The sequence below is a fragment of the Lutjanus erythropterus genome, chromosome 1 (assembly GCF_056507025.1).
Source record: "Lutjanus erythropterus isolate fLutEry1 chromosome 1, fLutEry1.hap2, whole genome shotgun sequence".
Taxonomy (NCBI): domain Eukaryota; kingdom Metazoa; phylum Chordata; class Actinopteri; order Lutjaniformes; family Lutjanidae; genus Lutjanus; species Lutjanus erythropterus.
Window position 1 is genome coordinate 17,490,488 of NC_139317.1, and position 25,547 is coordinate 17,516,034.

General features: G+C 39.7%; 2 protein-coding genes across 3 annotated transcripts; both read right to left on the bottom strand.

Moving 5' to 3' along the window:
- Nucleotides 1-75: 75 nt before the first annotated feature.
- On the bottom strand, nucleotides 76-11,854 carry grtp1a (growth hormone regulated TBC protein 1a). The gene is made up of 8 exons (XM_084715185.1): nucleotides 11,179-11,854; nucleotides 7,820-7,971; nucleotides 7,569-7,727; nucleotides 5,152-5,276; nucleotides 4,385-4,481; nucleotides 3,911-4,083; nucleotides 1,421-1,606; nucleotides 76-1,274 (listed from the first exon to the last, which is right to left on the bottom strand). Exons 1-8 carry the CDS (start codon nucleotides 11,244-11,246, stop codon nucleotides 1,182-1,184), a joined length of 1,053 nt encoding a protein of 350 aa, XP_084571311.1. The 5' UTR covers nucleotides 11,247-11,854; the 3' UTR covers nucleotides 76-1,181.
- A 3,655-nt stretch (nucleotides 11,855-15,509) lies between these two features.
- On the bottom strand, nucleotides 15,510-24,854 carry adprhl1 (ADP-ribosylhydrolase like 1). 2 transcript variants are annotated; one of them, XM_084715210.1, is made up of 8 exons: nucleotides 24,035-24,854; nucleotides 21,487-21,651; nucleotides 21,262-21,387; nucleotides 21,001-21,141; nucleotides 20,371-20,498; nucleotides 20,123-20,255; nucleotides 19,856-20,021; nucleotides 15,510-17,770 (listed from the first exon to the last, which is right to left on the bottom strand). In XM_084715210.1, the coding sequence occupies exons 1-8, from the start codon at nucleotides 24,246-24,248 to the stop codon at nucleotides 15,688-15,690; spliced, it is 3,156 nt and encodes a 1,051-aa protein (XP_084571336.1). In that variant the 5' UTR covers nucleotides 24,249-24,854; the 3' UTR covers nucleotides 15,510-15,687. The 2 variants fall into 2 exon arrangements, with proteins under 2 accessions (XP_084571336.1, XP_084571344.1); XM_084715218.1 differs by lacking the exon at nucleotides 15,510-17,770 and having other exon boundaries at nucleotides 19,087-20,021; nucleotides 24,035-24,824.
- Nucleotides 24,855-25,547: the final 693 nt, after the last annotated feature.

The following is a 25,547-nucleotide window of genomic DNA, read 5'->3' on the forward strand; positions in this document are numbered from 1 at the left end:
CAGACACACATACTTACTGGCCACATTTACAGAATTTGTTTTCACCCCAAAGAGAGGCTAATGTTCATTCTCAAGAAGTTGAAACATGTCATTTATCTTTATTCACAGTCAATGGTCCAGCCTTAAACAGAGTGCGACTCTGTATTACTAAAACTTTACCATTACAAGTGAACAGGTGCATGGGTTCATTTTCTATTCTTGCTTCCTCCCACCCTTAAGGAAATGTTAATATGAATTGTAGTGATTTGATCTTTTATTTTTATAGAAAATGGTTTGATCTCGTTTTCTATTATGCATCTTACTGAAAGTTAATAAAAATCTTAAAAAGTCCAGCAGGGATATTGTTTTTCATTCAAAAGTAGCTTTATGATTTGTTTTACTTGGTTTTATGTGAAACAAACACATCTGTTTACTCTGAACTGTTAAACTAGGTGGACAACACACAGAATACTGGGAGCCGGGATCAACGCCAGGGTTATTTTTGTCCACTGCCGCACAATGTAATCAGTTGTGTGAGAATTTAAGAGGACGCAAAACCCAAACACAAAACAAACTGGAAACATGTTTGTTAGAAACAGAGAACAGCCCTTTCACTTGTGCTTAGATCATTTCACCATAGTGCATTTGAATTAATGACTGAGTTTAGGACCTACAACATTTGCTCAAAACAAATACATTAATCAGATTTTGAAATGTTTGCAATGAAAATATGTAATTAAATCAGTATGATTCACATTTGATTACCGCAGCAGGTCATACAGTACATACAGTCATTTACCTTCAATGTGAAATACAGTAGACAGGTTCTTCTCGGCTGTGCTTACAGTGTGCAACACATTAATCTGGCCTGCTGCCAAGCTTTTCTCTCTACAGTGTGTCTGACTTTCTGGAGTAAGTAAAGTGCATAATTCCACATTAAACAAGACAAACTACATGTTAATTTCAAATGGAACTGTCAGCTCATACAGCAAATTGCTAAGAATATCCTTATTTAACCATATATTTACACTCAGGCTGTATGATCATCTCAAAATATGTTTAAGACAGAAACTTAAAGTATGTAGTAGTTACGATGATATTAAGTCAGTAGTTAAAAAAAAAAAAGGTGCAAACAAGCTACTGGGCACTCATCCCAAAGGAATGTATATTGAGTTTAAGCAACAGGTAGTTTGGAGTTTGGTTCAGGATTCCTCTGCAATTATGCGAGATCGACACGTCGCCCGCAGCTTAGTCAAGGTTGCCGTGGGGAGACTTCCTGGTTCAGTGAAGATTTTCTAGGAAAGGCAAGAAACACAGGGATTAAAGGATTAATGGAAGCAAATTTAAAGGGATGTTTTATACTTCCCCGTCTTTCCTACAGTGAAATAACTCATAATGACTGGCAGTGATCCGATGGGATACCACCTTTATTTTAATTTACCTGCATGAACGTGTGGCATTCATCAACAAATGGTCCATGAGTGATCTGCTTGAAGCTTTGGCAGATGTCTGGCAGTGACTGGGCCTGCTGAATGAGAGCCTCGTTGTGGTGGATCAGTGTCAGAGCGACACGGAAGAGGATTTTAGATCCCTCGTAGAACAGGCAATCCCAGATCCGTAGAACTGTCTGCAGAAAAACAACAACAAACAAATAAATCCCACTATCAAACAGGCTTGAAAAAATATCTAAATTGCTGTCAAGTATGAAAAGGTGTCAGGAACAGAAATAACATCACATCCAAGGGGCACCAGTTAGTGTAAGTAAGCTACTGAACATGCATACAGTACATACTATTGGGGCTAATATTTTCATGACTTACTGGATTTCCAGGGCAGTGTATTTAAAGTGTGAGTATTAGTATTCCTAGGGGTATTTTGGTGGACTGCACAGTGTATGTTCAATAAATTTTTATACATTTTTATAATGTTGCTATTTTTGCTATTTAATGTCCCATTTTAAATGCACTCGTTATTTGCCAAAAACAGTAAAAGACAGCAACAAACAGAATCAGATTCACTGTAAGCGGGAAGCCAGTGTTGGTATTGAATGACAGACGAACATCAAGACAAGTTTGTGGTTGAAACGTTATAAAAAGGTTATAAAAAAGTGAGAAAACAAAAACAGATCCAAAAAAATATTGTCAGTATCAGGATGAAGGTGTTTTAATGAGATTCACCTCAACAAGTTAATGGTGAAGTGCTGTATTATTATTATTTTTTTTTTAAATAAGTCAATAATTACTTTCCCATTTATTCCTCTTTTCCCTGTAATGGACTTCCTTAGCAGCTACTTTAAAAAGTGAACATCTGTAACTGAGGCACGGTTCTCAAATGGAGCAGAGGCAGAGGCAGTAACCCTGATTCAAACTTGGGATGGGAAATTAGTGAGGAACCATGTCCTTGTTGCTGCAGCAGCAACTCCTACTGGTTGGCAGCGGTGCCTGTGGGTGGGACTGAAATCTCAAGAGAATAACATGAACATCTGCAACTGTTACACCCTCCTACTGAACTCCATGTGTATTTGGAGAGCAAACATAGCAGTTCACACCCCTCCCCAGGCCAACAGAGGGAGTTAGCACAACAAGGACTGTTGAATGTGGTGTGTTGGCCATTTCAAATTAATGCTGACAGACAGAGAATCAGCTGAACGTACAGAGGAGATCAGAGAGCAGAGCAGGAGAGGAGATGCTGAGAAGAAAGGAGATTAAAAAGAAACAAGAAGTAGGGAGTAAAAGCTCATTTTTATCTGATTCTACTCAAAGCGGTGCTGACATGAAGCAGTGTTTGTGGAGAACAGTGAATGGTGTGCATCGACACAGCTTTTTTTCTGTTTGAGATATGAGGAGCACATTTTAACGGGACTGGATTTTTTGAAGTGGAGTTGTATGAGGTATTTATCAGTAGTCAGTGTATTGCTGACAATAGATAGCGGGTGGAAGAATCACAGTTTGGAGAAGCAGCAGGACTACTGGTGTAGGAAGCTGAGCAATGTACTGTGGATCAGTGACAAAACATATTTTACTTAACCTAAAAAAAAGAAAGAAACCAATATCAGTTCAAATGTACGTTATTTTTAGAATATTTTCACCACTCTACCTTACCACCACACTACCTTTTCCAAAAGGACACTGCTGTTATTCAGTCAGTCTCGTTTTGCATTTTAGCTTGCAGAACTCTGGAGTTACTGGCTAGTGCTGCCTGGATCTGCTAGTTTGTTTTATTATGTGACTTTGATAAATCCGTGCTAACCTGTTAAAACATTCACACTCTCACACTGGTGAAATCAGTCATTTTACCTTGCAGAACATGGGAGCTGCTGGTCCTCCACCACCAGTTTGTTTGTGTTATTGTGCGACTCGTTTTCATGAATGTAGCAGATTGAGGAAGCTGTAGACCAGCAACTCCCATGTTCTGCAAGCTAAAATTGCTTTTGCAAAAGCAGTCTGTTTGAGTGAGAGAGTGTTTCTTGGCTTTTGTAACAGTGGTTTCCTCTCAGAAAAGGCTGTCTGACAGCAATATAAACTGGCAGATTTTTTTAATGAGCCAAAACATGTTTTGCTGACCCCATCCAAAGCAGTAGCTACATTGCTTACCTTCCATGCTGGTACTCCTCTCTGCTTCTCTAACATGACCACTGACTATCAGTAAGTACCTCATACAACCTCACTTTAGATAATTCGAACTATCCCTTTAACATCAAAATATTAAAGTTTGGAATAACTTTGCCGTCTCATATTTTTATTGTATAAAATACTAAATGCCAGTGACTATATTTCATTGCTGACTTGCCACAAAGCCTGTTATCAAGCTTTTCTAAACTTCTTAATTAAGGAATTTTGACTCCTGGTGCAAAGTAAAACAATCAAATAACTGTAACAATGGCCAGACTCCCCTCCTGGCTGCACCATGAAATTCACACACATATACTCACCTCCACTGGTAAGATGTCTATGTAGAGACAGATGAACCATCGGGAGACCACCAGCGTCCACATTACATTATGATTCACCATGGTCTGCCAGACTGTGGGGATTTTAACTTTCACCAGTTCCCCCAACACCTCCTGGTCCGTCTTCAGCCCCAGCATGGCTGGACTGTAGTAGTCTGGAACCACACATGCACACACACACACACACACACACACACACACACACACACACACACACACACACACACACACACACAAGTGTAACTGACAATGCCAAAAGTGTTGCTTCCAAGAATTTTCTCATTTATTTGTACTGACAGTCTCTTGTTGAATAAGTGTGAGATGCAAATGAAAACAGACTGTAGGTCTTAAAACGGATAAAGACCCTTTATCCAGAATACAGGATTATTCTTAGTCCAGACACATACCTGTCATGAGACTAAAATAATGGCAAATAAATGTTGTACATCCACCAACCTGGTAAAATTCTCCCAAGTAGTGCATCCATCAGCCAGAAGGATTTCTCTTCATCTTTTGTGATGATAAGTAGATACCCGGCTACGAAGTTCATCCCCTGTACACAAAAGAGAGACACTCAGGTTACACACGAATCTTGTGATCCTGCCTGAACAGGTTTTATTAGAGACTCTCGAGCCCTTTGATAAGGTATCTGAAGGAGAGACCAGTGAGAGTACACTGAACATTAAACAAAAAAAAACATTCACAATAAAACAGGCTACCTGGGTATGACTACAGATGAATGAGTTCTAGTTGTATTTTTGTAAGAGATGTAACCACCAACACAGTCCTGATGTCTGTTTGAATTGCAAATCTAGCTGCATATGCTCTGGTGAATGAGATTTGCCTTTCAAATGTTAATGATTAATGTAGGGCCACACTTAGCTGATGCTGACACTGACACAAACAGGCTGTCTTAGGACACAGACGTGTAAAACCCTCTACAGAATAATGGCCAACCAGATTTTGGATATAGGTGCCTCCACACATTCAAATTTACATTGTCTACTTTTTCTGGCTAACAAATATAACACTAATATTTAGGTCAGTTTTGTATATTTTGTCCTGTAATTCTCACCAATAACAGACTTAATCCTTCACTGCAGTTACACAGCACTACAAACTATAATGAAACAATATATAATACTAGGTTGCTTTTTAACACTGTTCTTCTTTGAAGTCTCTGTCACACATGTAAGAAGATTTTGGATCTTAAGTAATATTACCTGACAGTAGCCCACACTTGGGTTGTGGTGACCGTAAGCCAGCAGCACATTGTACAGAGGTTTTTGCAGACATGGGTTGGACGTCTTGCGGAACTGGACATTGTCTGGAAATGTTCTGTTCAAGTCTGAAGGGAAAAGAACACAGAGACACTCATATTTAGTGCTATTTGTCTGTCTGTTTATAAATACAAGAGAACAAGAAACACGGGGTCTGCTTTTACAACTGAAGTTGTTAAATCAATCTTGTAATCAAATTACATCTAAATGCAAACTTGCATGGCCAAATATCCTTTATATATGCTGTTATTTGCCAATAAGTGTAACTGAAACTAAAAATTTCATTCCTAAGTATGCTGTAGATAAATACAGCAGTTCTTCTTAACGTGGCAGGTAAAGTTCGAAAGACTTTCTCAATATATGTTGTGTTGTTTTATTGGATAAATTATTATTTCCCAACATACACAGTAGGGCTACACCGTAAAAGTCAAAGATTCAAATCATCAGTCGGCGATCCTACAGTTGACTGAAATTGCTACAGTTGAGTTGTTTTTAATTTTTTTTTCCCTTTTGTCAGTCAGTGTGCATCACAACAACAGAATAAATCGGACAGAAGCTTATAAAAATGCACACAGATAACATGTCAACAATATATTATCGATTAGAGGAATCATAAAACTATATTTTTATATCAGCTGTTGCAAAAAATCCTTGTGACAACAATGTGGTGGTGATTAACTGATGAAAGGTTGAAATGAGTGGCTGGTAAACAAGCTTCTGCTCTATTTTTTTTAGCTGCGTCATTGTACACAGAGCAATGCAACAGGATCACAGGCTGTTAAAACAAACAGAGTCTCTAAATCACCACAAACCACAAAACGAACTGACAGAAATGGAGCAACGGTGATGTGCTGCCAGCCACTTCCCCAGAGCAGGTGATGCTTGCTTGTTTGCTCGTCCTTGTTTTTACCACTGGCAGGCTCATACTGTTATCGTAAGTGTCTGGCAACATTACAGAAAGGACAGCGAGAGGCCTTTTTTATAGAGTAAGATACATTTTGTGTAACCAGAAATGGTTGTTTTATTGCTTGTGCCAAACTAACTAGACTCACTTTGAAAAACTGTCATTTTAACATCATCATAGTCTGCTTCATTCAAACTTGACAAAAACAAAATAAACCTCATCAAAAACATCTTAATCCACTGTGAAATAAACCCTTAATTCTCAGCATGAGTGAGGGTGGAGCTTGCAAGGCAGGTGACACCTGACGCCTGGGGAGAGAGGCTCCACACTTTTACTTTCTCTGACTATAATAATCTGTTTTCACAGCACATATGATGAAGAAGGATATTAAAATGTGAGTCTAGTAGAACATACTAATCTAGGCTGATACAGGAATTTAGTGTGACTGACTGAACTGACAAAAAGAAGGAATCTTCAAATATTTGTATATAACGACTGAAAAAAAGTCATGTAAAGCCCTAATAGACAGCTAGCGCAAATATATTAACTCTGTTACCAGAGTTATTAAATACTAAATCAAGGGCCCATAGGTGGTGCAGACATAATCGGACTTGCAACAATACAATGTCACCCAGAGATGTACGTTACATGTCAGCACACACTGCATAGTGTTTTTTATTTCCTCACAAGTAGCTGAAACAACACACCCCCACCAACCTAGTCTGTTGCATTCTCTTAATGCAGTGCTGTTTTCTGTCACAATCCCCAGCCAGTATCTCAGTATCTCTGGAGCTGATAAAGTGCAGTCTCCCTTACTCACAGAACCATGTTATGTGTCACACTGAACACTAGCTTCTCAGATGTTATATGATAGTAATCTGTAAAGCTAAGTATAAAGGCTATGACACATCAAACTGTTGGGCATCATCGTGCCCTGTGTGGTGACTGTTGCCTGCAGGTTGTTGCAGTGTGTCTGGCACAGTTGGCTATAGTCAGCATTAATCAGCCACCGTTCAGCTGCATCAGCATACTGAAGCAGCCTCAGGGGCAGTCAGTGAGAAAGAGTTCTCTGACTCTGTGTTCAAATAAAATCTGTTTTGCTCATTTAGTGTAGTTTTCCCCTATTTTATGTCTATGACAGCTGCGACTTTTTCATCACGAATATTCTCATTTTATGTTAAAAACATAGAGTTTAACAAGACATTTAATCAGACTCACATTGTTGTGAAAGTAACTGGCTAATTTGTTTAGTGTGCTCATGATGATCTTTGGATTAGAATGTTAGTTTTCCTAATGAGGGGTTAGATAAAGATTTAAGTGCAACGTGCAGCATAACAGAAGATGTGAGGCACTTTAAGTCTTTACTAGGACTAGTTTGCTGAGCCTGGCTTAGGATGTGTCAGGGCTTTTAAGGGAAATCTGGGTGACTATAAGGGAGAATAAGAAACTGCCTGACCTGTGCAGATGGTCTCTACCAGTTTGGGGTCGTGCTGGGCTCCGAGCAGGGTCTGGTAGTATCCTGGGTTCTTCTCTAGCTGCTCATGAGCCCCGCTAGCTGCCATCCAGATCAGAGCCCGGTGCTCATTAGGAATTCCCTTGCGTACGTAACGCTTTACTGCAGAAGAGGGGGAACATTAAGGTTTAGTTCAGTTGTATTGTGTACACTCACCATGTGTAGATACTGGTGTGTTAAGTTTTCACACTAACATTTCACATTCTTCTGCACTTTGCTTCTTCCCTTCAGTAGTTTGGACCACTTGATGGATCGTCTGGTGAGCACAACTAGATACTCAGACATGAACTCCTCATATGACTCAAAGTCAAAGTCCTCCGAGCGCTCAAAGCCATACGGATCCACTCTGGGTCAAAAAGCACAAAGTTAGTAACTGTTAACTACATCAATGAATGAAGCACAACAAAGGACTGTTTTCAGTCAGTATATCACAACCATCAACAGGATAACCAAGTATTCACATCATAGCATTGCAAAGCATAAACACATTGAACAGATTACTTTGAACAAAATCAGGTGAACAGTCCAAGTCAATTGTGTATGTATGCCGGTGCGTGTTTATGTACTTTAAGTTGTGTACTATGATGTTATTTACTATATTTGAGGCAAGCTGGAAAACAAACTTCCAACAGGGCTGGGCTATACATCGATATTTATTTTAAAGGCTGCATTACAGTAAGGTGATGTATTTTGCTTCACTTACTTGACTGTTTTACTTGCTCTATTATTTGCCTTTATCCATTTAGTCATTATAATATATCCACATTATGAAAAATCTCATTGTGTAAATGTTTTGTGAACATACTAACATTCTTCCCTACAATATTGTTGCAATATCAGTATTGTGGTACTTGGTCAGAAATATCAGAATATTTGATTTTGTCCATATCGCGCAGCTCTAATTTTCAATTAAAGTAAAAAAAAAAAAACTCATGTATTTTCTAAAACCTATTATTGTCATTTCATTAGTTTAGTCTCATTTGTGTTTCTAGCATTTATGCCTTGTCATCCAACTTCTTTAGCACCATGTTTAGGCACAATTAGATGCTACAACACAAAAAAAGAGACCAAAGGTTTAATTTTGTTCATGTAATATTTCATATATAGTATGTGCATAGGGCTACATGACATGGTAAAAAAAATCATATTGCGATTATTTGGACAAATAATGTGATTGCAATATGATTTATGATTAGTAAGAATCAGAATGAAAAAAATAACTGTTTTGTCTATGGCCAAATGGCTAGTGAATGTTGAAATTTTACTAGCCGCTTGAATATTTTACCAACATTTGGCTTGAAACGATAATAATTTTTTTTTCAACACAATTTCCCTTTCCACTCTGTGCCAATGAGACTATTATAATGCTGTTTTGTCGCCCTTTTTTCCTTTATAAGAAAAATTACAGCTTTATTGCACTTGGCCATATTGTGATTTTGATAATATTTTGTTCAACTGTGCAGCCCTCCATGTGTACCTACATTACCTACATCTACAATCTGGCTATAGATGAAAAAGTTGTAGGTGTTGGTGGCTCAACCTAATGCCTTAGGTAACATGATAATCAGCTTAACCCGTTCACAAGAGCAAAGTCACCCCTGAAGACGAAATGCACCTTCAGACCAGCAGTGTGGTAGGCCACTACATCTGTTTTGTTAAAGCTCAAAAGACTTTACAGTGTGAAACCACTAACTACTGTATATACTACACACAGCCCAGGCATTTACTAGTGTCTGGGTGCTCTGCAAATACTGGAAGAAAATAAAGGTCATTATACAAATGTTATGCTCTTCATATGAGAATAGCTTTGTTGCCACAACAAAAGCAAGAGCACGCAGTAGATGTATCAGTCAGGAGTTTGTGAATGCGGCATCTGATTAAGGTGTTGGTTCAGGGTATCACTGTTGTTTGAACAGTGCAACAGCTCTCCATCTTGTTTAAAAATAGATATCATTTAAATATACTGCAAAAGGTGAGTTAGGATTTTAAACAATTTAAAAAAAAGCCATGCTTTAGCCTATGTTTACATGTAGACAGACTGGATAAACTGTATTGTTTCAAGTGCTATTCAACTGAAGTCCAACATGCAGTCCGCTGGCAGTTTATTAGTTACACCACGAGAAAACTAAGGCAGTCTAATACAACAGCCCTGCAACAAAGTCTTCTTTCATGAAGGACGTTCAGGTTTTTGTTGAAACTGGTTTAGAGAGGTGTTGAACTGAAGGCTGCAGTTTCTAATGAAGCGCAAAATTGGGCATGCAAAATATTATAATCTTCTCAAAGCCCCACGAAATAACTTAAGTTGAATCAATACCTCTCCACAACATTTTAGCAAAAAATGAACATGATAATCTTCATGAAGGTTGAATTATTTCAAGACTGCATTAATTTAGCGTGGTGTACTAAATAACCTAGAAACTGAGTATACTGATTGTTTTCTAAATGTACAAGTTGTTTATTGTGGTTGTATTCTGAGATAATACATAATTATTTTGAGGAACTTTCTCATTATTTTGAGATAGGCATGCACCACATGCATGGATTACCATCCATGAAATCCATAAAAAGTTCATATAACCTTTAGTTTATGCGCACTTGAAGGGAAGACAGGCTCAGATGTAGAAAGCAAATATGGATTATATAAAATCCCATAAAAGGACAGTTCTGACATAGTTTGACTTTTATAGAGAAATTTGGCCAAAAAATTCAAATAAAATGCTTTGAGGTAATACACCCAATATTTATTGGCTGATAAAAGCTGATACAGATATATCATTGATAGGCCAGTATCAGCCAATATTTTCTCAAACCAATACTTATCATGCATCCCTATTTTGAGATATTAACTTATTATTTTATAGGGAAGCCCATCTCTGCCAATGTGATCAAAAAAGCATCTGAACATGATTACCTTTTATGTTAAAATAATGACTTAACATCTCCAAATAATGACTCAGTATGACAAAATAATAACTTGGTATTAGGGCTGAACAATTAATTTAAATTTTATCGAAATCACAATATGGCCTACTACAATTTTTAAATTGCAGGAAGCACAATATTTGCTAATATAGCAGATATTTGTTGGCTAATGTATGCTGATACCAATATAGTTTTGAAAGGCCATTATCGGCCAATAATTAATCGGCCCAATATTTAATGTGCATCCCTATTTTGAGAAACTGACTTTTCTTTTCCTTTCTTTTAAATAAATATGCCAATATTTTGATAATTTTTAGGATCTTTTCTCCCCATCACACGGGTGGAAATTGGCTTCTGTTTGTTAATATACAACAACGTGTAATGTAGTTTTGTTCAGGTAGCCGTAAGCCGTTAGCTAACGGCTAACGGCACCAGTAACGGTCTAAAGTAGTCAGTTGACTAACGTTCCTGTTGTTTCCACGAATTGTGGGGCAACGTAATTAGCTGCTACTGGGTTTACCTATCAGGTAAGTTACTCAACTACCACTGCCCTCACAAAACCGGTAAGATATTGTCTCAACATGTTCAGTAGAGTGATTTAACCCTCAAAACCAACGTCACGTTTTCTAACCTGTCTACTCTGTCTTTGGCTCCGCCGTTGACTGGTCTCTGGTTCTTCGCCTTGGTCTTCTTCTCCATTGCCTCTCCTCTGCTCCAGTGTCAATGGTATCCTGAAAATCTGTGCTAGAGTCTCACCATGTATCCACCGTGTTGTGTTGCTCAAACAAGGCAAAAACAATGCAAAAGTCTGCAGCAAACATGAATGTCGAAGTCAAAGTTAAGGCAAGTTAGTTAGCGTTCACTGTTATTAACTTTCTCCATGTTTGCGTGCGGAGGGACGGGGCAAGACGCCGCTTTTTCTTGGGATTAAAATGCTATTCTCGAGAGGGGAAAGCCGTGCAAACCGGTCTCATGCTTCTCCACAAACCAAGAGGTCGGTTTGAGTTGATTCTTCAAGTGTTTTATCGATCATTTCGATGTTCAGGCCGTGTGAAGAGTTTTATCGCCATCCACATGCACCTGCTGCTGCTGCTGATCCCTCTCTCCGGCTCGGAGTAGAACCAACAAATCTAATAAAAAAATACAAACATGACGACTACATGAATGGTCCACGGTGTGATCCAGAAACAAGTCACGTCTTCCACTTAACCTTTTTGTTCGGACTACTCCCAGCGAAGATTTCGGACCCAAAGTCTGTCCCAGGACACACACGTCAATCAGACCTAGTGCTGCTTTCAAATGATTCCCGTAACATCCGACTTCACAGCTCTCATGGGACATATGTTGCATTCACGGGCCTTTGGTCGGGAAAATAATTGAGCTATAGTAGCAGAACGAAAAGGAGGAAAAAGTTTGGACTGAGTTTTTAAGCAATTCACTTTTGGATTTTCTGATAAATTTTTACATTAATTTTGGAGTAATTTTATAACATTAATTTTAAGATTCAAATATTGTTTTTACATTATTTCCATCCCTAATGTTTCTTTTACTTTATTCTGCTGACTTTTAATTTATTTATTTTACATTTATACATTTAAATTTTATTGGTGCCATTTTTATTCTTGCGGTTTTTTTTATTCATTGTTCGTTATTATTTATTTATTTCTTCTCTGTGTTGTTTTCATTTTTCTATGTCAAGCCTATACTTCCACTCTGACGTCTTTATAATCTTAAGTATTACACATATTTATTACTTTTGTTTATATATTTCCCATTAATGAACACTTGGCAACCCTTGTTTTGCTCACTGCAATTTGAAAAATAGACATTTCAGAACCTTTTGAAAAAGCCTCTATAGCCAAACACTTAATTGTCATTAGTTAGCATCAGCTACCAGTCGAATGCTGGTAAATAAATATGCAAGTGGTTGGTAGATTTGTTTCACTTACTTTTCAAACAACAATGGTAATCTATTGAGTGTCTGGTAAAATGTTTACACTGCTTAGCTATTGGGCAGGTGGACGAAGAAAAAGTTAATTTTACATCCTGTTTGGGATTATAACATGTCACATTAATGTCAATTGTTGACACAGATACAGCCTGCGACCGTCACAAGTGAAACTTAATAAAATTCCTAGAATTCCCCGGTGGCACTATACAGTTTTAGTATGTCCGATAGCACGTAAATGCACCAAACATGGTAAGTAGCCGCACCCTCTCCAGTACAGCCACGTAGCACAGGTAAATACAGTCATACAGCCATCTGTTAACATGAGCTTCTACTGTGGTCCAGTAAATAATATGACTGGATTATGACTGTGGGATTGGACTCCCACAGTCCATGACAAACAATATAAGTTTGCAGATATGGCAGATAAATATGAGACAAAAAACAGCGTTTATGAAAATACATAGATTAAATTTAAAAAAATCACTAAAATTCATTGATTTACCACTCTTTCTGTCCCAGCATCAGCACAGGTTCAAATCCTTAGGAAACGTATGATTTTTTCCTGAGTAATATTATTATTTAAAAAAAAACAAAAAACAACAACAACTGTAACTATCAACTGTATTGAAATAATTTGAAATAAGTAGGGGTGTATTGCCTAATTAGTAATGAGTGCCTGAATTATGAATAAAACACTGCAAAACAAAAAACAATGCAGCAGTCAGTGCTGTCTTCTTATAAAATAACATTTTAAAATTACATTTAATATTACAGTAGATACTGCAGACATTTTTTTATTGCAGTATCACAATATTCAATTTGATGATGCTACATCGGACAGCACGGTGGTGCAGTGGTTAGCACTGCTGCCTCACAGCAAGAAGGTCCTGAGTTCAAATCCAGGACCTTTCTGTGCAGAGTTTGCATGTTCTCCCCGTGTCTGCATGGGTTCTCTCCAGGTTCTCTGGTCCAAAGACATGCATGCTAGGTTAACTGGTGACTCTAAATTGCCCGTAGGTGAGTGTGAGTGGTTGTCTGTCTCTGTGTGTTAGCCCTGCAATGGACTGGTGGCTTGTCCAGGGTGTACCCCACCTCTTGTCCAATGTCAGCTGAGATGGGCTCCACCCCCCTACAACCCTTCGGGAATAAGCGGTTACAGAAAATGGATGGATAATGTTACATCCCTACGTGCAAAACCTTGTGAAAAATGATGCTCTGACTGGAAAAGATGAGTTTAATGACGTAAACCTTACATAAGTCACCAGATTTCAATTTGATTATGCGATAATGAGAGAATCTGGAGCAGAGCCTCAGACAGTGTGTCCCAACACGTCACCCAGTTCCAGGCAGAACTGTAGCAAAATTACATTAAGGTTCTTCTGGTGGCTTTTTGGTGGCCATCTCTGATGACCTTCCTGTAGTAATTTTTTTATTTTTATTTTCCAGAGCTGGGAAAGAGGGAAATCATGTGGAGATAGAAATGTAGTTAGTATGGCTTGTACTCAAAGAGATTAAGTAAAGGATGCTTAAGCTCGAAAACAGTTAAAGGTAGTCTTTGCTGTGTTTTTTCAATTTTATTTTCAGGATATGGAGACAGTTACATGTTACAGGTGAGAGTATATGAGAGAGAGGTGGACTGAATAATTGGTAAACAGCCCAGGTTAACAGTGATAAAGAGCCAGCCATAAACACCACAATTATCCCATATAATGTGGTGTGTGGGTGTGTCTGTATGACTGAATTACATGTTGTTTTAACTACTGTTAACAGAATGAAAAGATACAGAAATTCACTTATTTGTAGAAGCCTTAGTTGCCCAACCTAAATCCACGTACTTAAAATTTGATTTAAGCGTTTCTGCCCTATATAAACACTCAATAACAACCCCATATTCTTCATCGCCACTGCTGGCTATCAGGATAAGCCTTGGAATGGACAGATGATGGATCACGGAGGGCTCGATCTCTTATCCTCTTGTAAAAATACCAGAGTAAGTCCAAATGCAGGCTCATGTTTGAGCAGTGGCGTAATCCTGCTGGTGGGCGGGGTTGGATCCGTGAATAGGCCGAGCTTCTGGCCAGCTACTGATATGTTGGGCACTGCTGTGACCAACCACTCATCTGCTCTAGGCAGTCATCACTGTGTGCACTAGGCACTGTTCAGTTTTCCACAGATGGACAGTGTCACTTTAATGTCTAACGTCAATAAACCCTTCCACTGTTACTGTCGTCGCTCATGTGGTATATTGAAGATCATAAATAATAATTTTTTGCTGTCTTGTGAACAGCCTCATGGCCTTTTTGACCATTTCTTTGGCGTGGGAAAGTCTCAGGATCCCTCAGGAGGAGCTGGAAAACTGTGCTGGGAAGAGGGCTGTCACTTCCTTGTTTAGTCTGCCTCCACTGCAACCTGGCCCCAGATAATTGTCAGAAATTGATGGATGGATTAACATAGATTTATGTTGAATTAAGTTATAATACACCTTGGAAATGTAAAGGTCAAACGATAATCTTCTAATACCCAGTCTTCATATCATATTATGCATGCTATGGTAATGCTTGTACACTACTTTAGTTTCAGCCTACTGTGTTTACAGTGTTGAAACCACGAAGAACCATTTCAAGTAGAAAAGATGATGATGCCAAGTTTTGTACGGAAGGAAAACCGTCATCAAGCTGGCAGTGCTGTTTGCATAGTTCAGTCTTGATAAGGTCTTGACTAGCCAGTGTAACTGTTGGTCATTTGAAGGTTATCACTGCAAGTTGGTTCTTAGTGGGGAGCTTTTTCTTATTCCTATACTGTAGAGTATAGAAGCCCTGGGAGGAAAGTGAGGGGAAAAAAGAATCTGATGATCCTTTTTCTAAGTCTGATCAAAAGCTTTTTCTTTTATATGTTAATGACTTAAGAGCAGATGGAGATTATCTCACTTAGGAAAATCTGTGTTGAGCATTCAGGAAAACACAGGCAACATGCTCATTTACTGTGCTTGTACTTTAAATGAAAATCACCAGTTTTACTTGTTGCTTGCATTGTGTTTTTATTGTTGTTTCTTTGTTGTAACTGCAATATTACTGATAAATGAAGGAACTGAAATCATTATTTAAAATTTCTTGTACAGTCTCTGTGAAAAGGAAACAGTGCTTCACCAGTAAGCTAGATGCTGATTCTAGTTTGTTCAATAGTGCCATCCTAGAACGTAAAAGTGTCAGTAAATCGTATGATTTTGGGTTTATATGTCTGTTTGACTGAAGGATCCTCATAGTTGATTGTTGTGTACTTTGGTCTCTGTTTTGGATCACCTCTCTCAGGTTGAATTTTTACAGCAGAGGTCTCACTGTCTTCAAATGCAGCTTTATTGGCAGTGTCTTCAAAAAGTCTAAAACCTTGCACCATACTAGTGTTTTTTATGTCCACTGGTGTTACGTCTTTTGCCTCCACTTCTTTTTCTTGAGGTTTAACCTCTTTTGTTGTTGCATGAAGGGTTTGTACCATCATGTTATTAAAAGGACATAGATTAATGTTTTGAAATGTTCCTGTTGTCACCATAGAAGAATCTGAGCGTGGTGGTGGTGGTGATGGTGGGTTTGCAACCAGTGGAGCTATAGTTTCTGGTTGTGGTGCTGACTGAAGGGAAGAATCAGTCTGGTCATCAGCATCCAGAGGATAATCAAATCTGTAAGCCCAGGGGATGACATGCTTGGACAACCTTCTCTGAAAGGTCACAGATTTGGTTGGGTCCGGACTGTCCACTTCTCCATTCTTAGTGGTGTCGTGGCCTGTACACGTAGAACGCCCCTCAGTTTCGGGCTTTAAAGGGCATCTTCTTCCATCTGTGGCGAGTTCATCCATACTGGATTGTAGGGCACTAAAAGGAACTTCTGTCGTCAAATTTGCATGTGAGCTTCCTGATGGCTCTGCAGAATACTGTTTGGGAGAGGAATCTACACATGAGGTCCACGCAGGAGGGGAGGTCGTGATGGTTGCCACGTGCCACTTCAGTTGAGCTTCTACTTGTGGAAAAAGCCTGTAAGGTTCTGGGAGCAAACTATCTGTGACGGATGTTAAACAGAGCCGTTCTACATGCCCATATTTTAACTTGTTGGTGATATTAGTCTCTTCTGCTGTAGTCTGAATTTCACCACATTCCCCTGACTTAACATCTTGAGCTTTTATATCTTTTAATGGACACTGACCTTCAGCCTTTTGATCTGAATGCTCGTCAACCATTTTTCTCATTTGCTCTGCTTTCAAATGATTTTCTTGTTCCAGGTTTGAGTTTACTTTTTTTAAAACATCCATGGCCTTCTCTGGTGTTTGTTCTCGCACATTTACAATTTGATTTACTTTCAGCTGCTGACCAATAGATTTACTTCTCATTTGCTTGTGTTGTATGTGAACTGTTTTATCCACCGCCTGTTGGTGCTGTCTTTCATCACAAGCTGCCCTCTGTTTTGTATTACTTGTCACCTTGACTTCTTCAGAGGGCGTATCATGTGAAGATTTCAAGTCACTTCCCTTGCACACAGTTGCCATGGTTTCAAACTTTTCCATCAAGGAGGACAGGAGGACCCCTCTTCCAATCAGTCTTGGTTTTACTGGCTGTTTCTTGAGTGTGTTCTCTCCCTTTTCCTTTTGTTCAGCCATGGCGAACTTGGCTACAATATCTTTTACACTGCTGCCTTTCTTCAGTCCTTGTTTTCTTCTAGTCCAGTCCATCTTGTGCACGTTTTCCTCAGTGTCTTGTTTCACATTACTTGCCACTCCTCTGCTGCAGGACAGAGTTCCTACCTCCCTTTGATGGGTGATGGGAGGTTTGGGTGTGGATCTTGTGAATTTGGACTGGAGGAGCTGGAATGTGGTAAGGCGCCGGGGTATTAAGTCTCCTGCTCTTTGATCTCCTCCATTCCTGCTTGGCAATCTGTCCTTTTGTGGCTCTGACCAACATTTTTCAGGGATCTTGAAACTGCTCTCAGCAGTCTTTTCCTGGGTTGTTTTATGCTCTTCAAGGAGTTGAACAAAAGTGCAGCTTGTCTGCTTCTTTGAACCCTCAATTCTCTGATCAGGCAATTCTGTGTTTCTTTCAACTACAGTATTCAACCCTGGCTTATTCGCCAGGTTCCTGTCTCTGGTGGTCCACTTGGGCAGATTCTGTGTTAGGTAATGCAGCAGACTCTCCAGAATCCCTCGAAGGACAGGACGGCAGTTGCGGTCTCTAACCCACTTCCTCAACATACCAGCATCAGGGCTGATGCTAGTTTTCCAAGAATCTGGTCTATGGAGAATAGAGGACATACAAAACTTAATCCCTGTAGCCATCTGCAGTTTACCTGTTACAGTTACTGGTACTGACAGCACAGTTGAAGGATGACAAATTGGATATCAAATTATTACATTTACTATTGCTCTGCTGGATGCACAATTGCCAGGAGATTGGATGGTCACTAATGCTGTCATTATCATAACTGTTTCCCACAGGTAGAAAATGTGCAGTATTCATGATAGTTGACATTGTGTGGCCTACACTTGAAACACTTAGACTTCTTAGTCTTAGTCTTAGGAATAATTGGCCAAAATGGAAGGTTTTAAATGTATTTGGATTAGCAAAACAAATACTGTGAGTTCTACCCAAACCTTCTTTCTTTAGATAGATAGTAAGTTTATCTTGTAAGTGTTGCACTTAACTTTAGAGAAAGAGAAAAGAACAATAGCCTAGAAAGGGCCAACCTATCTATATTATAGCTGCAATGATTAGTTGATTAATGTATTAGTTGCCAATTATTAAATGAATCCCCAACTTTTCTGATAATTGATTAATTGTTTTGGGTCATTGAGTCAGAAAAAATGGTTTCTTTAATCTCCTATGACAGCAAACTTTTGTTTGTGCATGAAAGAAGACTTTTGAAGATGTTACCTTGGGCTTTGGAAAACAGGGATTTATTTGCTTTTTTTAACATTATATGGACCAAAACAACTAATTGATTGATTCAGAAAATGACTGATAAATTAAGAGTAACCCTAGTCTGGATGCAATGATGGTACTGCACCATTTTGCCAGTTCAGAATATGGTGCTAAATTTGTGTTTTTCATGCAGTTGTAATGACCCAAAACTTTTTTTTTAATGATAGCACAATCATGAAAAAGAATTTGGGTATAATGTTTGCTTTAACACACCTAATGAGGAAACACATGGGTAAATATTAACCCACATACAAAATGAACATCTCTGAACTGGAGAGGGATTTGTTTTCAGAGTGTGGTGAATTTGACTTGTCACAATGACCATACAAAACTACTCACTCACTGTAATCAGAGTAATCTCCAAAAATGACTACTTTCTCTTTCTCTCTCTTCTACCTAAGTGATATTTGAGTCAGTAAACAGTGCTTGTAGACATCCCCCTCTGCAGCAAAGTAGAAGAGACAAAATGTTCAGACTTGATGTGAAGTGTTCTTGCAGTGTGAACTTGTTACAGGTGATTAGTTCAGGGGATTGTAGAGGAGGGTTGTGTAGCAAGAAGAGGAAAATTATGATAGCCAAGCTGTCCATCAAAATTGAAAGTTCTAGTTAAGATAAAGAGAGACAGGCACTTCATGCGTGTTTATATGAGTCCATTTTAATGTTCATATCATATTAATATTCACCATGTAATGGTGTTTTCACAATATAGAACACTATTCCCAGAGCATCACAGTGCAAATAATAATTGATCACAGTATAAGATAAAATAATTACCATTCTACAACTCTATAATGTTATGCATAAAAGTTAAAACCATCTGCAACCACTTTACATGCATTAAAAAGCCATGGTCAATCTACATTAAAAGCTATTGAAGCTTACTGTGAAGAGAGACTAATCTTCAGTTAGGTTTTTGTATAAAGTTTTCACAATGTTTTATCTGTTTTGATTAATAAGATATTTGCTGGCATTACATAACCATGTGCTTCATGTTAATACAGGTTAGCTTTAGAAAAGGAAACAGAGAAGGAACTCTATCTACCTATCTATCTTTTTTTTTAATTTTAAGAAGACAACAAGTTTACGAGCTTAAAATAAAAGTTATAAAGGTGTAAGAGTTTACTTTTCCTTATTGTTGTGTTATTTAGGCTAATTGTAGGTGGAGTAATAGACACAAGTTACTCCTCCCTGCCATCAACAGAACATGAAATTTATGTAAACTGATTGTAGATGTAGTTCCAGGAAAGTATGGTGAGGAGAGGACAGGATGCCTGTCAAGACTGCTGGGATATTACCAAGGAGGACTAGGGACTACTGTGGGATAAAGAGAAGCAGTTTTACAGTTGTGTAATTCCTCTGATAGCCAGTAGGGTTCAGGCCAGTGAAGAGCAGCATTACTTGTCTATGCACTTCTCTGCAGATGCTGCTTTGTAAAGCGCTTCTCCCAGCTCCTCCAGATGCTCTCTTTTGTCCAAATCCTGGTACAGGCCTGCAGGGACCTGGTTGAGGCCGTGCATGAGGCCATAAAGGCAACCTGCAATCAGGCCTGTTGCTTCACTCTCACCTAAAAAAAAGAAAACACAACCCAGCATTTTCACAGAAGTCATAGCTGTATGTTTTTTTTTCTCTCTGTTCCTTGCAGGCGAAGAATACCCTGGTCCTCACCTCCATGAAACATGGCTCGTTTACACAGCTCAGCCCAGTCACTTCCTGCCGCTAGAAGAGCATCGTAGGCAATCATGGGGGCATCATGACCTCTCCGGCCTGCACGGCCCTCTGAGCTCCAGCGTTTATACATCTGTATGGAGGAGGAGAGGATAACAGTTATTTCTGTTAGGAGTTTTGTAGATGTAACAATCTTAAGGTATGCTTTTTCTTGTGTATTTTTAGTGTGACAGAGAGGTAGGATTTACCTTGTCTATCTCTTCAGCATCATAGCGATCAGGAAATGATGGTTTATTCTGTCCTTCCTTCTCTAACTCTCTCTCTTCCAGGTAAAACTGCCACTTGGCCTCAAAGTAGAACCAGTTTTCCTGATACTCTGTGCAGGAACACATAACATACACAATATGGTCATATCAGTAGTCTGCGTTGTGGCCACAGCAATCGTGGACGAGCCCTGAAATATGTTACTGCCTCTCTATTAGAAACCAAAAACAAAAGACCAGGCATCAGATGAAAACCCACAAGCTTTATTTTTAAAAAGTAACCATACTTCTTACAACCATACTCAAAGTGCAACAGAAAATAAACAAAAAGGGCTTGAGATCACAGCCAGAAAAAACAAAACATGGGGAGGACACTAAGCCAGCCACGCAGTGGGACGCTGCACTCATTTCATCCCCTATACATGCTAAACTAAATCCAACAAAATTCAATAACTGGACTACCAGTGACCTCAAGCTCAAACTAAAATAATCAATTTTATTTTTAAAAAAGTTCATAACCCATCACCATGCCTGGGAAACGCTGGAAGAAAAGAAAACTTAACACACCCAAATCAACCAAGATGTGTCCTTTTGCACACAGAAACACAATCTAACCTGACATGTGTCGTATGGTCTTCTTGCAGTACTCCTCAGCCCGAGGGATGGCCTTCATCAGCTCGCGGCCCCAGTTCACAAGAGGTTTCCCCTGGATCGCATAGGAGGCAAACAGTGCCGTTGTCAAGGAGCCGAGGAAGCCTGAAGCCAAGAGTGACATCACAAGTCATGGCTATGCAATTAGAGATGCTTAACAGTTTATCAGCAGTGCAATAATCAGATTCTAGTTGTTTGGACAAGGTAGAAACTGCCAACTTTCACCTGTGGGGTGGTTGTGGGTCATCCTGCCAATCTCAATGCTGACCTCCACCAGGCTGTCAAGTCTGTCAGGTTGCCAGTATCTCATACCTGCACACATGGCCTTGGCAGCTGCCCCAAACCCAGAACCTGGACATAGACACATCCAGACATACATTTTCATATAATGCACTTCTGTTGATCTCATAAAATAAATAAAAAAAAACGATATCTAAGATCTCTACTGGCCTTTTTCATTGAAAGGTGTATGCCAGGCGAGCAGGAAGTTGTGTGGTTTAAGGTGAACGCAGCCCTCCACTGTGGCAGGATCAGGGGTTCTACCCTGGAGAGACACCATGGCCTCCACGTAGAGACGCACCAGCTCTCGGTACAGGTCCTCCAGACACCAGTAATCTGGACACACACACACACACACACACACACACAGTGACTGAGAGTCATTCATGATTGGCATGCAAGGCGAGATGAGTGGTGCTGTGGTGAGCTAAGTTTAGCCTCAGCCTGCCACACTGCAGATTAGGACCAGCATGCCTGTGGAGCGAGTGGAGTCACTTCCACACACCATGAGGTCAACTGGGATCCTCGAGCTGAGCCCACAGCCATCCTGCTAGAATTTGTTTATGTCCATACTGCATGTGTGAGGAAGAGAGAGACTATATGTTGACAAAGAAGCATCACCTCTACTTTGGTGGTGTAGGACTTTGATGAAAGACAGGGACCCTCCTGACTGGACTGTGGTTCAGATTCTGTTACAGAGGATGACGGAGGATAGACCTGGAGATTCTTGTCTTTCTTTAATCTCAGATAAAAAATGTATAGCCACGTTTCCAAATTGTCTATTGCCGATGTCTGACAGTCATCGACCACTGAGCCCTCATGATTTAAAAGCCTTCTGGATTTGAGAGAGTCCCCTCAGAGTTGCCTTGAGGCAGGAGGTGTTGGCGAAGTTCAGTTTTTGACACATTGGAGAGAAAATAAAAAGAAGTTGCTGGTCATTGCGCTAACATAATGTCTCCATGTCCCGTTTATTATTTTCTTATTAAACTTGCCTGATGAGGTGAACTCAAGACGCTCAGTTACATTGGTGGCAGTGGTTTTCCTTTTCTTCTGGCTGCTGTTAGTGTGTTTCTGTCAGTTGTGCCATTGTTATGTTGTATATTTTTCTTAGCTTAGCTTCCTCTGTATGTTGTTTCAAGCTTCAGAGGCTGAACACAACTAAGTTACAAACATGGTTTGATGATGAAGACCCTTTTAAATCCAGGATGGGGATGTATGTCAGAGGCTCACCCAGCATGGATTAGAGAGTCAGGTTTTTTTTGGCTGAGGGAGACAGTTAGAAGTCACCATCAGCAAGTCACCTTTTCTTTGCTGTGGGACAGCCTTTATGGACATCCTTCCCCAAACAGCGAAATGATTGTGCATTGCGATCATCAACGTTGCAACAACCCCCCCACCAGAATCTTTTAACAAACAAAGGCTTTTTTGGAGACCAAAACATATTGGATGCCAAGATCAGGTATCAGATGAAAACCCACAGACTTTATTTTTAAAACATACAATGGATGGACCAACCGTGAAGTCTAATAGTGAGTATTTATATTGAAGATTAATTAGAAGTGGAAACTTCAGTGTCACACAAACATTAATGCTTGTCGGTGGCTTTTAATGGCATCATTGTCAGTGTTGTATATTCTCCCCAAAAATGACATGCAAACTAATTTGTGTAATCTTCACAGGTCTTTAGACTACAGTAGAAACACAGACAAATACAGGCTGAAGGAACCTTTTAGTTCCCTGAAAAGTAGTTCCTGGGACTAAACGTTCCAGGTACTTAGGGTGGAAATGCAGTCAATGACCCCATTTGCACAGCAGTACATCACGATCAACAGCACTATGACTTGAATCCCTTTCACGCTTACTATAATAATGATGCCGGTCTGTCGCTCTATATGGTGGAAAACAATGGGCTGAAGGAACTTTTTAGTTTACTTTGAAAAGATGTTCCTGATACTTAAGGTTTTGGGCACTTCAGGTAGAAATCAGTTTATGTACACTGAATAAGTCCCTTTAATGGCTAATAAGTGGGCTACTAAATATGAACAGGGGAGTCAGTTTGTGCACATGTATATGTGTAGAGGCATTGTGGCTAAATAGGGCTTCCTAATCTCAAAAGATGTCATCACCATTTCAGAGGGCCGCTGTCATTGGCTTTGAACAACATCTGCAGCCAAACATGATACTGGCAGATTACGAAGGAGTCTGACCTGCTATTGTTCAGTGAAGGAGAGCCGAGGATCAGCTTTTCCAAAGTGGTCTATTTTGGACTTTTCTGTCCTGGCAACTCCGGGCCACTCTGTTGGGGGCTTGAGATGACATTTGAGTGATGGCATTGGTAAAGAGGTTTCAACTGAGATTTTGCCTTTGATGGCTGGTTATAAGGATGGATTATGGCACGTCAGCACGTTTCATCATTTAGAGATGGTCTGCCAGTTAGTGATTAGCAGCTTCCACTGACTGTATACAAGAAGCTATTCTTGTCCTTCTAAACGTAGCAAGATCAAAAGCCTGACTGGACAGGTCAGATATTGTTTTTTACAGGTTATTGAAAAGATAAAGAGAGATGTTTTGGTTTTATATGAAGTTAGATACGATGTGACATCTTTATTTGATATTTGATGTTTTAAAATAGGAGAAAGAAGCAAATTAATCTGTTATCTTGCTGTGATCCCTGCTCTCATCTGCCTACTAGAAATCTTAATATCAACTCTGAACATACCTGTTATAAGTGCTTCTGCTGTAGTCATGTGCATCAGCGTTGCATCACTCAGGGGCCAGTTATCAGGGTCCAGTTTTAGGGCCCCCAGTCCCCCCAAAGAGGCCAGTTCTTCTTGGATCTTCTTGCCTGAGGTGCAACCTTCCCACCGGCCCTTTCTGTAGCCCAAGGCATCACCAACAGCACCCAGAACCATGGCTGCCTTGAATTTCTCCATGATACCGGGCTCTTCTCACAAAAAAAAGATTGAGATGGCTCCTGGCCCAAACAAATGCCAAGCTGTAGGGCTTCTTCACCACCTCAACAGATTCACAGTCACAGTACAATGGAAACAGAACCAAGTCTTGTGCCCCAAAACATTCTGAAGAACTTCAAACAGCCTCTCCGGTTCTACCACAGACTTCTGTCTCTACATAATAACTCATACCACCTTCCCACCCTCAGATCTCCCTTCTAGTTTCCCATCAGTTGTCCCTCAGCACCAGGAGGTTGGCACTCACGCTCACAAAAGCATCGTGCTATCAGCCACAGTTTCTTTGTGTTGGGCGGTGGTGGCGAGCTCAGTCGTGATCAGGTGTCTCCTAAAAAGGCAATCCCCATGGCCCCAAAGCCTAAAAGCTGGATGGCTGGGTGTGGAGTGGTAATGGGGGCTGGACGCACTGGAAGGGATGCTAATGTGCTGCTGGGCTGGAGTGCAAGCCTGTCAGCTGGTGCTAGACCTTGTTGACATCCTGCCCGCCCCATGGGAGAAGAGTAAGAATGGAGCGAGCATCAGCCCAACTGATGCCCCCCCGTCCACTCCATGAGCTCTTCCTTGATTGAGGCTCAACTCTCTAACTCTCTAACTCCTCCTTTAATCCTCATCTTCACCTAATTCTTTGAATTTACCCCTTATGAGTTGTGCTAATTTACACAAAACTGTTATTCATGACCCTTTATTCCCTTCATTTTTCCACTGACGTGTTGGTGAATGTGGTTCTGAGTATGCTGAGAGTAACAGTAGACAAAGCATTACCAGAAGAGCCAATGATGATGATGATATGCAGGAGGAATGCAACCTGATAAGGGACAACTGTTAGCAAGCTGACATTTTACACACACTGTCAAACACACTGTAGGACAGTGGTTCTCAGTAGGAATATGAATTTTGTTCCATTTACTGTTGCCATTTAGTTTGCATATTTCTCTAATCAGCATTTTGTGTGGACAAAAACCTGCTGTAAACAGCTTCTCTATAAAGCATAGCATGCCAAGTTCATAGTTAAAACTAATGTTAAAAACTAAAACTAGATGTGAAAAAAACTTTGTTAAAAAAAATAAATAAATAACAGAATTAATATTGTGTACTTACAAAAGTAACTAAGAAATAAAAACATATAGGAAATAAATAAATTTGTCAACAATACAAACATAAGGAGGAGCAGGAGCCCTGATTAAATTCCAGTCTGCAACCTTTTGCTGCACGTCACCCCCTCTTCTCTCCCTGCTTTCCTGTCTTCAGCTGTCTTATTTAATA